This window comes from Rattus norvegicus, chromosome 6 (genome assembly GCF_036323735.1).
Source record: "Rattus norvegicus strain BN/NHsdMcwi chromosome 6, GRCr8, whole genome shotgun sequence".
Lineage (NCBI taxonomy): Eukaryota > Metazoa > Chordata > Mammalia > Rodentia > Muridae > Rattus > Rattus norvegicus.
Window position 1 is genome coordinate 80595993 of NC_086024.1, and position 15775 is coordinate 80611767.

The window sequence follows — 15775 nt, forward strand, 5'->3', positions numbered from 1 at the left end:
CGTTTTTCCCATGTGTGTGTGTGTGTGTGTGTGTGTGTGTGTGTGTGTGTGTGTGTGTGTGTGTGCTGCACCACATGCATGTGTGGCACCCACAGGGGTCAGAGGTAGACATTTGGTCCCCTGGAAGTAGAGTTTTAGATGATTGCTCCACTGTGTGGGCGCTGGAAGCCACACTTAGGTCTTGTACATGAGCAGCCAGCACTCTTAATTCCTGAGGAACTGTACTGCCCCAAGTCACATTTTAATATGCTTGGACCTAAGTCATATTTTGAATATATCAGTTAAGTGTTTTGCAATAGTGTAATGAAAATAATTATTTGTTTAGGGTTTTTCTTACTCGATCAAGAAATTTTTGTCTAATTTAAAAAAAAGCACAAGTGATTGTATTACTGTCCCTTTCTCTACTTGCGTTGTGACTAAAATTACTTCAGATATTTCAAAAAAGGGTTGGTGAATTTTCTATGCCATAGAAGACAGTGTTTCATTTTTCCAAGTTATTAAGGGCCATGGTTGTGGGAAGACAGTTGTTAGTATTAGAAGGAAAGGTAACTATTTCAGGGTACTGCCTTCCAGATAGAAGTTTTTTTTTTTAATTGCATTATGACTTAATTGATGGTAGCATAGTAGTAGAGATAAAGCCAACTATATAACAGGAGGAATGGGGGAGTTTAGATGAGCTTATGATATCCCTGTCTAGCACAGTGGTGCTTAATGCTGCCACCCTTTAATATACAGTTCCTCTAGTTGTGGTGACCCCAACTATAAAATTATAATCATTTTACAAGTATCTGTGTTTTCTGATGCTCTTAGGTAACCTCTGTGAAAAGAATTGTTCAGTCCCAAATGGATTGTGATCTATAGGTTGAGAACCACTGCTTTGAGATTTGAAGTGCTCAAGTACTTGAAGTGGGGGAATACCAAGTGGGTCCCCACCCACTCAGAGGCTATATGGGGGAAGGATTGTGGGTGGGGTTTACCAGGAGAGGTGCAGTGAGCAGGTTGTAAAGTGAGTAAGTAAAATTAAAGAGAGAGAGAGAGAGAGAGAGAGAGAGAGAGAGAGAGAGAGAGAGAATGAATGAGAATGAGAATGAACCACTGCCTTAGGGTTATAGATGCTGCTGCTCGGTTGGATGAATTAAATGCAGTGGATCTAATTGGGTCCCAGAGTAGCAGGTAACAAGTGACAGCATTCAATGACCAAAGACAAAGGTGAGCATTGTTATCATAATGGGCAGCATAGGCCAAGTAATATTTGGGCAGCACAGAGTAGTATCTGTAATGGACTGCACAGTCAAAGTGATTTCTTGTGGTGGGATACTGGCTTATGATCTACTGTGTTTCAAGGAATGTGATATATAGGGAGCCTGCTACATTTTATTTGATTTATTTGCAGAAACATTCTCAAATTACTAAAGCTACATTGAATCGAAGCCGGAGAGAATCTCACCTGTGAACCAATCTCCAGATTTGAGATAGTTTGCAGACCCAGAACCCCTTGATTAAAGAACTTCCAGGACACTTGAGAAAGGATCTCAATAATATACCTGAGAGTTTTGCTATTATCTTTTCTCCCATCCTTCTGCAGAGGGACTTATCGTCTTTTACAAGGATAGCTGTACACTGGGGGAAAGCAAACGCCCAGACTTTTCTGAGTCTATTGCATATTGATTCTGAATTAATACTAATTCTGAGAGAACTCATGAAGTATTAGGGCTCTCCAGTTAGAGTAAGGAATTATGAAGGTCAGGTGATTAGTGGATTTTGGCTAAATTCTGACTCAGAGTAGGTTCAGTTGATCCCTGAACTCATTCTGTGATTTTCCTTCCAAGTTCCAGAATGAATTGTTGGGATAGATATACTTCAAAGTTGGTAGGATGCCCAAATTGGTTCTCTGACCTGCAGAGTGAAGGCTGTTATGGTTGGAAAGGCCAAAGGTAAACCAATGGAAAAACAGTGAAACAAAACTATCATTGCGTCCTTGGAGGAATGGGAGGTACTGCCACCACTTCTTCCTTTAACTCTGCTATCTAGACTGTGAAAATAGATGGATCATGAAGGATGATGTTGTATTAATGTCAGTCAAGTAGTGGATCCAGTTGTAGTGACTGTACTAGATGTTATGTGCTTACTTGGGCAGATTAACACATCTGGTAGATGGTTATAGCCATTGTCTAGCAAATGCCTTTATCTTAGTACCTGCCCAAAAGGACTACCAGAAGCAATTTGCTTTTAGTTGTCAAACCCAGGGGTGTATCTTTACAATTGTACCTCAAAGGTATATTAATTCTCCAACCTTGTGTCATAACCTGGCTTGAAGGGGTCTCCATCTTAGCCTCTTTGACGTAATATCACACTCATCCACTGTATTGAAGAGATCATGGTGATTGAACCAAGAGAGCTGATAATGCATATGTGCATCGGAGGATGGGAAATACATCTATCCAAAATTCAAATGCCTTTGATCTCATTTTATTTTTAGGAGTCTAGTGATATAGACCATGTAGACATATTCTAAGATAAAGAGTAAGTTATTGCACCTGGTCTCTCCAACCACCAAGAAAGAAGCACAATATTTAGCGTTCCTATTTGTATTCTGGAAACAACATTCCTCATTTTAACCCATATACTAGGTGACTCAGAAATGTTCTAGCTTTGAGTAGGGCCTCTAATAGGAGAAAACTTTTCAGCAAGTCCAAGCTGCTATACATGTTGCTTTACTCCTTGACAACATGATCCAATAGACTGAGTGGCAGATCGGGATGCTATTTGGCATCTTAGACAGGCCCTTATAAATGAATTACAGAGAGACTTGGGATTTTTGGAGCCATGATCTATCATCTGTAGACAGTTGTTCACTTTTTGAGAGACAGCTCATATCCTGATACTGGTCCTATGGAAAAAATGAACATTTCACAGTGTTACCATGTGATCTGAGCTTTCCACCACGATGAGGGTAGTATCTGACTCATCAAGCCATAACCAAGGACATGCACAACAGCAATCCATTATCAAATAGAAGTGGAAGTTACTGCTTTATGAGCTGTATCCTGTGATTGGTTGACCGAGGAAGAGAAGACAAGGGTCTGGTATACTGTTATGCAGACACCACCCAGAAGTGGGAGAGGTACATTACAACACCCTTCTGGAACATCTCTGAAAGATGCTGGTAAAGATGAATATTCACAGTGAGAAGTTCAGATAGTTCATGGTTGTACATTTTGTTTGGAAGGTGAAATAACCAGATGTGTTGGTGGGCTGTAGTCAGTGGAATGGCTGGATTGTCAGAGGTTTAGAAAGAGCACAATTATGGAAAATTAGAAAGATTATCCAGTGAAGGATGTGGATAGATCTCTCCAAATGTTTAAAGGATATGAAGACACTTGTGCTCCTTATAAATGCTCGCTGAAAGGGGATTTCAGCTGAGGAGTTCAGTAATCAAGTAGATAGAATGACCTCTTTGGTCATTCAGCCTCTTTATCCAGCCATCCCTGTCATTGCCTGATTGGCCCATGAATATTGTGGTCATGGTGGCAGGGGTGGAGGTGATGTATAGACTTCATAACCTGGACTTCTGTTCACCAGCTGCTGCTGAGTACCAGATCTGCAAACAGCAGACCAATACTGAGTCACTGATATGGTACCATTCCCTAAAGTGATCAGCCAGCGGCCTGGTGACAAGGTTACTACATTGGGCCTTTTCATTCCTGAAACAGACAGTGCTTTGTCCTTACTGCAGTAGATACTTATTATGGTTTTGGATTCATCGTTCCTGTGTGTACTTTTTCTGCCTAAACTACCACCTAAACTACCATGCCTTACCCATGGTCATAGATTTCACTCACCATTTCTTCTGACCAAGGATCTTATTTCACAGGCAAAGAAATGCAGCAGTGGGCCTAGGCTCCTGGAACTCACTGATCTTACCCTGTTGTCCACCATCTTGAAACAATTGGTAGGATAGAACCATGGAATGACCTTCTGAAGACACAGTTACAGGGCCAGTTAGGTGTTAGTAGTCTAGAGGACTGGGGTAGGATTCTCCAGAAGGTAGTATAATTTTTTAAACTTATATTCATTATATGGTAAAGTTTCTCCCATAGCCAGAATCCACAGGGCCAGTAATTAAGGGGTATTAAAAAGAATAGTTTCACTGACTATCACACCTAGTTACATACCAGGAAAACTTTTGCTTTCTGTGCCCATGACCTTGCGTTATGTTGGCCTAGAAGTTTTGGGTCCAAATGAGAAGTGTTTCTTCTAGGAGACTCAACAAACATTCTATTGAACTGGAAGCTCAGACTTACCCCTGGCTACTTTATGCTTCTGAGGCTCTTAAGCCAACAAACAGGCTAAGAATGGAATAATAGTTTTAGGTAGAGTGATTGAGCAAGACTAAAATGGAGAAATTAGGTTGCTTCTTTATATTGGAGGTAAGGAAGCTTGTGTCTGGAGGAAAGAAGGTCCTTTGGGGTATCTCTTGGTTCTACTATGCCCTCTGGTTACAAACTCAATGGGAAACTACAACAATCACATCCATCCAGGATCACAAACAGCACATTCTCTTCTGAATCAACTAAAACCCAAGAAGCCAGCCACACCTGTGAGAGAGCTTTCTGGATCAGATTGTTTGACCTGGGAAGACCCACTCCAAATCTGGATCACTTAGTATGTGAAGACCTATCCTAATCTGAGTCTCACCTTCTGGTGGCAGCCTCTATAAAAGGACATGGAAGAAAGATACTCTTTGCTGTTGCCTGTTTTCCTTCCCTCAGTCTTCCTGGAAAGTTCATGTTTGCTGCTGCTCAGGTAGTCCTTGCTGATATTAGAGCCTATTTCTTTGGGATTCCAACTTATACTGAAGACCAACTGAGACATCTTGGGAAACTGAACATATGTTGATCAAATTTCCATCAGGAGACAGCCAGTTTTCTAATGTATTAAATTTGTGAGGATAGAAATTCTACAGGAAGACCAACGTAGCCAACTAACCCTTGGGGCTCTCAGAGTCTGAACCACCAAACAAACAAACAAAAAAACATATATAGGCAGCACTTAGGCTTCCCTACACATATGTAGCCGATGTGCAGCTTGGTTTTCATGTGGGTCTTAAACGACTAGAAAGGGGAGTATCCCAGAACTGTTGCTTATACATGGGTTATGTTCTTCTAGCTGGGCTGCCTTGTCTGGCCTCAGTTGGAGAGGAAGTGCCTAGACTGGAAAAGACTTGGGATGCCAGGGTGAGAGTATACCTAGAGAGGCTCCCATTGGCTCAGAGGAGAAGGGGATGGGAAAATGGGGGAAGGATTGTGCAGTGGGATGACTAGGGGCAGGCAGTGGGCAGGATGTGAAGTGAATAAGTAAAAAAAATAAATAAATAAAACTAAATCCAAAAAAAGAAATAAAGAAAATTTGTTTTTATTGAAAATCCCATCAATGTTTTTGATCTCAGCCACAAAATTATTTTATGTAATCAGTATACTTTACTATATTCATTCTAATATTTACTATTTCTGTTGTTTTTTCCTGCATTCTTAATTCTCTCCTCTTTTTATTATTTTTCCATCTGTTTGAAGATTTTCTTTCCCACTTCCCTTTAGTTGTGTTTACTGTCTGTGAATTCGTCCCTTCAAATGAGGATGTCTTTTCCTGTCAATGTTATTAAAAGGAGGTCACGATTAGACAGCCATATTGATGAGATTTTAGGGCTGTAGCTTCTGCCATTACCAGATGATGCAATCTCACAGCAAATTCCCTATTCGCTTCCTCTGGTTCTTACAGTCTTTCTGTCCCTCCTCCACAAGTGTTCTCTGAGCCTCAAATGCGGGAGTTGTTTTGTAGTTCTTCAGCTTTTCCTTTTGGTTGGTTGTTGTTTCCTGTAGTGGTCTCTGTCTGTCTCAGAGAAGTTTCCTTGATGAGAGGTGAGGTCTACACTGATCTGTGGGTGTTGATGGACAGATGTATGGAATGTAATTAGGGGTTATGCTGGTTTAGAAAAGTGGATGGTGTAGGTTCTCCTCAGGATTTTAAGTAAACCAGTAGCTGTCTAGAATGGTTCTATTAATGTCCAACAGCTGTGACATGAACCTATTTTTTAAATTAAATGATATTTTACATCTTTTCTAAGTTTATTTTATGGTTTGACTGTTTAAATAAAATTTACAACAGCTGGCTAGTTCTTTAAGGCCATAATCCTTAACATTTTGTAATATTTTAAGATACTTGGAACATCTCAAAAGCTATACTTAAGAAAAGTCCATTTCAGGTAGCATCAAAGAGATGATTTGTAATGTAATTTGCATCAAAGGTGCTCCATGTTGTGTGCCAGTGTGTGGTGCTCAATCACCATCTCAGTGACTGAGCTGCCCTTCCGTCGTGCGTGTGCATGAATGGTGCAGTTGCTGCAGTTTATACCTTGCTATTGGGTTTCTTTTTGTCTGCCCCCGTTGTTAATCGCCAATGCCAGGAGGCCTTTCCTTCTGAATGTTTCCTTCCCTGTTTGTGTGGATGGATATTTAGATGAATTCTGAGTTTTTGTTGTTATAGAAGATGCCACAGTCAATATTTTTATGTTTTCTTTTGCACTTGTGTATGAATTTCTTACATTAATACTAGAGATTTTCTAGATTATAGTAGCAACAGATTTGATTTTAATAATGTTAATTTATTCTTCACATGCTGTAAACATATACATATGATTGTAGTATTTATGAGTCTTACTGTTTTTAACAAACTCATTGGGGGTGGGGGTAGGCCTTTTAACCTTTTCTCCTTTTACACATGCCAAATATCTCCATTTTGCAGTAGTGATTGAAAATGCTTCCACAAGTCACTAATTGACAGTAGCTTAGTTTGACAAATACCCCTTAAAATAGAATTACTTTTGGTTTTATTTACACATTTCTCCTTTATTTCTTAATTGATTGTGAGTTCTCTTGTTTTGTAGCTTTGGTTGAAGAAGTGTATTTTGCACAGCGAGAACGTGATGAAGCTATTATGTGCAGACTACAGTTAGCCCTTGAGGAGAGAGATGAAGCCATTGCACGTATGAAGCATATGGAAATGTCACTAAAAATGTGCGTATACATTTAAAATTGTATTATCAGGAACAATATAAAGTCTGTGTTGGTTTGAATGTGCTTGGCCCAGGGACTGGCACTTTTAGGAGGTGTGGCCTTGTTGGAGAAAGTGTGTCACTGTGGGAAGACAGCCTCTCCTGCCTGCAGTTGGATCAACTTGCAGAACTTTCGGCTCCTCGTCCAGCACAATGTCTGCCTGGACACTGCCATGCTTCCTGCCACGATAACAGACTGAGCCTCTGAACTGTAAGCCAGCTGCAATTAAATGTTGTCCTTATAAAGCTGCCTTTGTCCTGGTGTCTCTTGTCAGCAATGGAAACCCTAACAAAGCCAACAGTGTACAGATTGCTGTGGAGGTAGGTGTGCATGTGTTACCGATTCTTGCTATCTCATAAAGACAATTCCTATCCCTATGTTAGTTTTCTAGAATTTAGGCATGCTTGTAGTTTGCCTGACAGGGATGATGATCAGTTTTTAGAAAGAAAACTGAAATTGATATTGTCAGCATGGTTACTTGTTCTTACCCAGCCTTCCCATGTGACTCTTCTCAGCTCCTCCCATTAGTATCAAGGTGTTTTATTTGTTTGCTTGTGCCCCATGCTTAGGGATGGGAGCTCTTGTCTGCTTCACCCTTTCAGCACTGGGACCCTGTTTGGCTTGATCCTGTCTAGGCCCTGTGCTTGTTAGCATAGTCTGTGAGTTCATATGTGTGATCATTCTGTTATGTCTGGACACTATTTAACAGTATTTTGAATATTAATGATATAATACAATTGAGGCCGAGAGGCTGTGCTTTTGGTAAATTGATCGATTCTCTTAGATGAATAAGACCACATTTAGAAAGTCCAGATATACTATTCACATTTTGATGTATAAAGCCAATTTCTTATTATTTTAAAATATAAATTAATTAATTTATGTTGAGGTGGGGAGGTAGTAGAAGGTGTGGAGGAGGTGTGTGCTTGTGATGCGACCATCTGTGTGAGGGTCAGAAGATAGCTCGTAGGAATTGGTTCTGCCCTTGCACTGTAGTGGTCCTTTGGGACCAGACTTTATTTTATGACTGTGATTTATGGATCTTAAATATATCCTCCCAAAGGCCCATATGTTAAAGGGTTGGTTTCCATTCTGTGGCAGTATGAGGAAGTGATGAAGCCTTTCAGAGCTCTGGATTACTAGAAGGTTTGGTCACTTGGGTACATGCCATCAAAGGAAACATTGGGAGCCCAATCCTTTCTTCTCTCTGTCTTCGGACCCGTGTTACTGGTCGGCAGTTTCTAGCTCCACATGCTCCTTGGTGTCATGGACTTCCTCACTGGAGCCCAAAAGCAACACAGCCATATGACCTTGACCTCAGACCTCTGAAATTAGGGCTGAAATAAGCCATAGCCTCTTGTGGATTGCCTTACCTCAAGTATTTTGTCACAGTGTCGGAAGGCTGAGTAACAGGGTGGATGATGTTCTTCACCCTTTTAGCTGTTGGAAATACCTTAAATAGTATATTGGAAGGGTCAGTGGTTCACGGAGAATGATACCCCAGACTCAGAGTGTAACAGCAGTGAAGAGCGTTTCATTCTGCAGGGAACCTGCATGCAGGGTCCACCATCCACCGGGATGGAAGACAGAGGTGTGGACTTTGCAGGGTCAATTTAGAGCCTGTTAGGGGAGAAGTGATGACTTTTACCTTTCTTTCCCTTGATTGGCTGGTTCTATCTCCAGGAGTACTGATGCTTTTGTGATAAGTTAGGATCTGGGGGACTTCGGGGACCTTTCCCAATTAACTCTACTTGGCTCAAGCTAGGTAGTGGGGCAGTTTTGGTGGGGCAGCTTTCTGATTGGGTGCCCATGAGGGATGGTTTTTTCCTGGAAATGATTTCTTTTGGACCTTTCCAGTTCTTGGAAACAGAAACTTATGCCTGGTCTCCCAAACTGACAATTTGCAACCTGTGGTGGAGTCAGCCTGCACTGGCTGACTTAGTCCTCTCGCTCTTGGCTGTTGTGGAAAATTGTACTATAAGCTAAGGATGTAGTTATCTTTTATATATTTATTGCATTTTTATATATACTCAAAAGTAGATAGATGATATAATAGTTGTTTTTTTTTTTTAGATTCCTCACTTATGTCCTCTATAATTCATATATTGATTTATGACCTATCAGTGTAGGATCTCATGTTTTTCTGCATCTCACTTGCAGTGGTATTTTTCATTTCTGATTGGGATGAGACATCTCATTGAGGATTTCATTTGTATTCTCTATTTTCTAGTAATCCTTCTCAGTTTTTCATATACCCCATCACCATCTTAACCCATAAATAAACATTGTTCCAAACAGTCTCCATGTTTATCTGTTTAAATATAAACTGAGGTATTTACAAGAATAGGTGCTTGGTACTATATTGGTTTCTCTATAAATTTAATTTTACAAAAGTCTTGTTATTTGCTACATGCAGGTTTATTTGAGAGGAAGTATACTGTAGAAGCTAAGAGCAACCATTCTGGAGCCAGTAACATGTCCTCAAAGCTTAGGTTTGTTCTTTCCTCGCTGTTTACCTACAGTATGATCAAATTATACAGGGTCTCTGGGACTCAGTTACTGATGCCTCATATATATAATAGGGTCTACATAATGTAAGTTATTGTTTGTTATGGAATTACAGTTTACAGAGGATAAATATTCTCATTTCCGAGGGAGGACCAGGGGGATAGCAAGAATAGACTGTAAAAGGTAAGACTTATACCCAGCAGGGCAACCATTACATTTTGAAGTTATGTGTTTGGCACCTGGGGCATATGGCTTCAAGATATGAATTTCAGTTGAACTTCAGTTGATCTGTGTTTATGGTTAATTTATCTACTTTACTCATTGCTGTGAAAGAAAATGCCTGACAGAGGCATTATTTGATGTTAAAATATGATAAGATACAGTCTATTATGATGGGAGAAGTGTTGTGCTGAGAGCGTAAGGCAGTCGGTCACATGGCATTGGCAGCCAATAAAGATAAATGCTGATCCTTACCTCACTGTTTCCTTTTTATTCAGCCAGAGACCTCATGCTTATGAGCAGGGCACATTGAGGCTAGGTCATACCACCTCAGTTAAATCTGTCTTGAAAATGCCTCATCATTTACAGATGCTGGTTGTCCAGGTGACTTTAGATCCTATTAGGTTCATGCTCACTATTAACCAGCACAGCAGTCCTGCCACTAGCAACACACATGGCTATTCTGTTGGGCCATCCCCATGCAGTGAGCACAGCTTTCTTTTACATCTCCAGTGTTCCTGGAATAACCAGCATTCTGGTTCTCTGTCATAACTGGCCTTATCTACATTGATTCTCATGTGGGCTCCTTAGAAGCGTATTGCAAAGATACAATGGAGCCACACATGTCTTAGCTTCTCAAGTTTTCTCAGAAATATCAATCCAAGCTTCTATGTTGTGTGACTTTTCCTAGGAGATGTGAACAAATGTCCAGTCACCCCAGATAGCCCCTGACCACAAACCAAAGAAATAATTCCCTCCATGTGGACTACCAATAATGAACCAATCGGGTTCTTGGTGTTAGTTATGCCATAAGCATAAAGAACATGGATGACTCAAAGACAGCTACATAACTAATAAGCTGCCCCAGCATGGTTGATGACTTATGGAAGTTACACCCTGGAGCTGTCTATACAAGCCGTTTGTAGTTCAGCTACTCTGAGATTCTCTTCCCCCGTATGGTCATTACTGCTTTTAAAGCCTTAAGGAGTGGATCTGTGAATCCAATATGTCTCATTGACTTCCCAAGTTGTGTGTGCCTTCCTCCAGGAGGGAGTATTTCAGTTCTGAGGAAATAGCTACAAAATACTCAAGAGCCCTGTTTTAGTTTGGGTTTTACTGCTGTGGACAAACACCATGATATCAAAGCAGGTCTTATAAAAGAAAATATTTAATTGGGGCAGGCTTACAGGTTCAGAGGTTCAGTCCATTATCATCAAGGTCGAAACATGGCAGCATCTGGGGCAGACGTGGGGCTGGAAGAACTGATAGCTCCACCTCTTATTCAGAAGGCAGCTAGGACAAGGGTCTTAAAGCCCACACTCCACACATCTCCTCCAACGAGGCCACACCTCCTCCAGCAAGGCCACACTTCCTCCAACGAGGCCACACCTCCTAATAGTGACACTTCCTGGGCCAAGCATATACAAACCATCATATTCTATTCCCTGGCCACCATAGGCTTGTTCAAACACATGAGTCTAGCCATAGCATAATAAAAACATACATTTAGTCCAATTTCCAAAGTCCACATAGTCTGTATCAGTCTTAACAGTGTTAAAAGTCCAAAGTTCAAGTCTCTTCTGAGATTCATGCAATCTCTTTATTGTAATCCCATATAAAATCAAAATTAAAAAGCAGATCACATACCTCCAACATCATAGGATATACATTACCATTTGAAAACATCATGATGAGAAAATACTGGACAAAATCAAGACCAAAACCAGCTGGGGAAACTCTAAACTTTGCATCTCTGATGAACAATTATTTTCAGCTTTACTGACTGCAACACAATTCTTTCTCTTGGGCTGGTCCCCACTCCCTGTTAGCAATTTTCTTCAGCAGGTATCCTATGGTTCTGACATCTCAACATCTTGGGACCTCTAAGGCAACTTCAGTGTTACAGCTTCTTATTCCAGTGTCTGGGATCCACACACACTCTTCTGGGCTTCTCCAACAGGCTTGATTCACTTCTCCAACACTGCCCTCTACAGCACTACAGGCTCTTTGGTTCATCTCCATTGCTGCTGTTCTTGGTGGTCATCCCATGGTACTGGCATCTCAAATACACCAGGATCTTCTGCTGCAATTAGGCTTCCCCAATAGCCTCTCATATGCTCTCTTCAGGATGCCAAGCCTCAACTTTTTTAAATGACCCCTTTAGTCCTGGGCTGTCAACTGCAGCTGAGGCTGTACCTTCACAATGGCCTTCCATGACTTCTCATAGTGACAAGCCTCAGCTGCTCTCCATGACCCGTTCACACCTTCAAAACCAGTACCACCTGGTGACTCTCACACAAGTCAGCTGCAGCACTGGGTACAACCCTGGCTATCTCTAGAGCACAACTTCTTTGTGCTCTCAGAAAGCACTTCCCAGATTTCACCTCAGTAATGCTGGAATCTTCTTTATCACTGCTAATTTCTTAGCTCCAGCTAACCAGCATCAGTTGACCCAGTAATCTCTTCTCATCTTGACTCTACAGCCAGAGTCACATGGCTGAAGCTGCTCAGTTCTTCTGCTTGCTGGGGCTGGAACATGTGCCCTTGCTCTATTGCACCACCACCAGCTTTCTGTTTTCTACCTCTCACTTCCTAAGCATGGCTGTCCTGGAACTTGCTCTGTCGATTGACCTGGAACTCGGAGATCTGCATGCCTGTCTCCTAAATGCTGGGATCAAAGGTGTGGTCTACCATGCCTAAACTTAAGCTTTTCTCTTTGTAGAACTTGCTGTGTGACTGTCCTTGAACCCAGAGAGCTGCTTGTATTTGTCTCCTGGTTAAAGGCATGTAGCATCTTGCCTGGGCCTAAGCTTTTCACGGTTACTATAATTCAAGGTCCGAATTTCATTTTTAGATTGCAGTTCACTCCACATTAAAGGTCCAAGAAAAAGCAATAACCAAGTAATAGTAATGCCTAACATGATATAATTATTCCATGTTCAATGCAAATGAATAAACAGTAAGCTTTGCTGGGTGGGATCTTGTACAAAAGTCATCACTCCCTTAATCTGTTTTTCTCCTTGAACGCAGGATTCAACTCGATTTCACTTCCTGTTGCCCTTTTATTATTTGAAGTATACATTTAATATTTTTCTTTTTAAGCTTGCTATGTTTGATCAGACTATGTTTTATTAGACTAAACCAAAGAACAATGTTTCTACTGTGTTTTTTTAAGTCTTTCTTTGTCAGTGCAATTAGTATAAATCCTTTACCATAGCCTCAGGTAGACTTTAGATAAGGCAAAAAGTAGCTATATTCACTAAAACACCACAAAAGCAGTCTCTAGGCCACATGCTTAAATTCTTCTCTACTGAAACCTCTTGGTCCAGGTCTGCACATTTCAAATCACACTCAGAGCCAATGTCTCCCATATTCCTACTAGGATAGCTCATTAAACTCCACTTAAAACATTCCATCACTTTCCAATGACCCAAAATCTTACCTTTTCCAAAAAAAAAAAAAAAAAAAAAAAAAAAAAAAAAAAAAAAAAGCATGGTCTGGCCTATCACAGCAATACCCCAGTCCCTCGTACCAACTTCTGTCTTAGTTAGGGTTTTACTGTTGTGAACAGACACCATGACCAAGGCAACTCTTACAAAGGACAACATTTCATTGGGGCTGGTTTACAAGTTCAGAAGATCAGTACATTATCATCAGGGCAGGAAATATGTCAGTGTCCAGGCATGCATGGCTCTGGAGGAAGTGAGTTCTATATCTTCATCCAAAGGAGGTGAAGACCAGACTGTCTTCAGACAGCTAGGAAGAGGTTCTCAAAGCCCACCACCACAGTGACACACTTTCTCTAACAAGGCCACATCTCCTAATAGTGCAGCTCCCTGGGCCAAGCACAGACCCCATGACTTACGCATTCTGCATGTCTGTAAAACTACATCAAGTGGAAGACACCAAGCTTTGTTGCCAGCCCACTTAGACTTCTGATTGATGGGGTGGCTGAACTCCCAACCCCAAGCATGGTGGTACTACATGTCTTTAATCCCATAATTCCAGAGCCTAAGGCCAGTGTATTTTATACACTGTATATTGTACAGTGTATTATATACAGCTTCATCTGTATATAGTGAGTTGTAGGTAAGTTGTAGGTAGGCTGTATAATGAGTCCCACGTCTTCAGGAAGCTCAGGACGAGCAGGGTACCCCTAAGGTTTTCTTTCTGGGCACCATCTTTTCATGAAGTGCCTTTTCTGTTATTCCAGTTGGAAGTACACAGCATTTCTAATGGTGATCATCTATTTAAGGACATTGGCTAGTTTAACTCATCTACCTTGTTTGTACCTTTTATCCCCTAAGCCTTGCCCCATGTACACTCCTTTCCAGCCAAATTGTGTTTTACAGCTCCTCTCCCATGGTTCTTACACTAAACCTAGCTAAGATGGGACAGCAATGACCATGCTTCAGCTATTCAGGTATTATGCTATCTTGGTATTTTCTCCACCAAATAATTAGTCCAATATTTCAAAATTCATCTTTGCTCCAGTTTTCAGGATGCGCTCAGGTATAAATTATTTACCCAATGCTAACACAAATGCCATGTAATTCAGTTGCCAGTAAAGTCCTGTTCTAGCTTCAAATCCCACAAACCTAGCTTTTATTGTATGCATTTCTTTTAGTGATTTGTTCTTTATATTCCTACCAGAATCACTCATTAAATACTACTTATAGCATTCATGAATCACTGCTTTAAACTCTTGTATATTCCTCCCACAAAGTAGTTAGCCTAAGAACGTCATAGGTTCATTACAGTGACAAACCCACTTCTCGGCACCAGATTTCCATATTAGTGATCTCTGTGTTTCTGTGATCACAGTGCTTGATAGAATCAACTTAAATCAAGAGTTTATTTTGGCACACGGTTTAGTGATAGAGAGAATGCCTTGTGGGGTGGCTCAGTTCATGGAAATAGGAGCATTTGGCAGTGATGGTCGCTGTGCTGCAGATAGACCTCAGAAAGGAAAAGGAACAGGGGCTCACGCCTAGTCTTTGAAGTTGTTTCTTTGAGTCAGATAAGCCCCCTCCTACGGGTCCCCCAGCCACCACAAACATTCTTGGAAAGCAACACTCAAAACATGAGCTTCATGGGAAACAGTTCAGTTTCAAACCATGACAACATGCGGTCCATTTTTAGATTTTTTAAAGGGTATAAGGTACATGTCTTTGTTCTTTTTGTTATTTTTTTCTGTATGTTGGCATTCACTTATTCCACTACAATAATTAACATTTATAATTATGAGATATTGTCTTAACTAAAGGGAAGAGGAATTAGTAATGTTTTTCTGTTAGGAGGCAGACTAAATATTTTTTGGATTAGTCTGTATGCTCGGTCTTACCTCCTAAACCTTGCCTCTGTAGTGCTGAAGCACTCACCAACAGCAGGCCAGGGAGCGGGTTGCCTGGGTGGTAATGGCACTTTGTGGACAGATACAGATGACAGGCTGGATGTCTAACATACTCATTTTATATTTCAAGCCTATTATTTTACTAGGGTTCTCTTTGTACTTTTGTCAAACATAATTTTGTCATATACATGTAGGCTTTTTTGTAAAGTAGATTGTGTTCTTCCATTTATATGTGTATCTGCCAGTATTATGTAGTCTTAACTTCTGAATCTTTTAAGTTTTAAGTCATGTGTTATCTCCAATCCAACTTTTTTATTTCAGAATCATGAAATCATTTTAGTACTTTTACTGTCATAAATATACATTTAAATCAATTTGTTTATATCTATAGGACATTTTATGAGGTTCAAATGTTTTTATTTGTATTTTTGGATCATAAAATATTTACCATTTGAGGTCATTGTTCTGATTTTTACTATTGGCCTAACTTTCAGAAAAGAAGAAAGTAATATTGATGGATCAAGGGATAACTTAAGAAATGTGACATGCCATGCATGGGCTTTTCACTTAGATTGCAAAGTTG

General features: G+C 40.5%; 1 protein-coding gene across 6 annotated transcripts in view; it reads left to right on the plus strand.

Annotated features, from left to right (window-relative positions):
- The window catches only part of Mipol1 (mirror-image polydactyly 1), a 335084-nt gene that overhangs the window by 105663 nt on the left and 213646 nt on the right, over window positions 1-15775 (plus strand). For 4 of the 6 annotated variants that reach the window (NM_001399384.2, XM_008764677.3, XM_039113186.2 and 1 more), the window contains one exon: window positions 6944-7073. In NM_001399384.2, coding sequence (NP_001386313.1) covers window positions 6944-7073 — 130 coding nt within the window. The other 2 variants (XM_039113193.2, XM_039113192.2) reach the window with 2 other exon arrangements.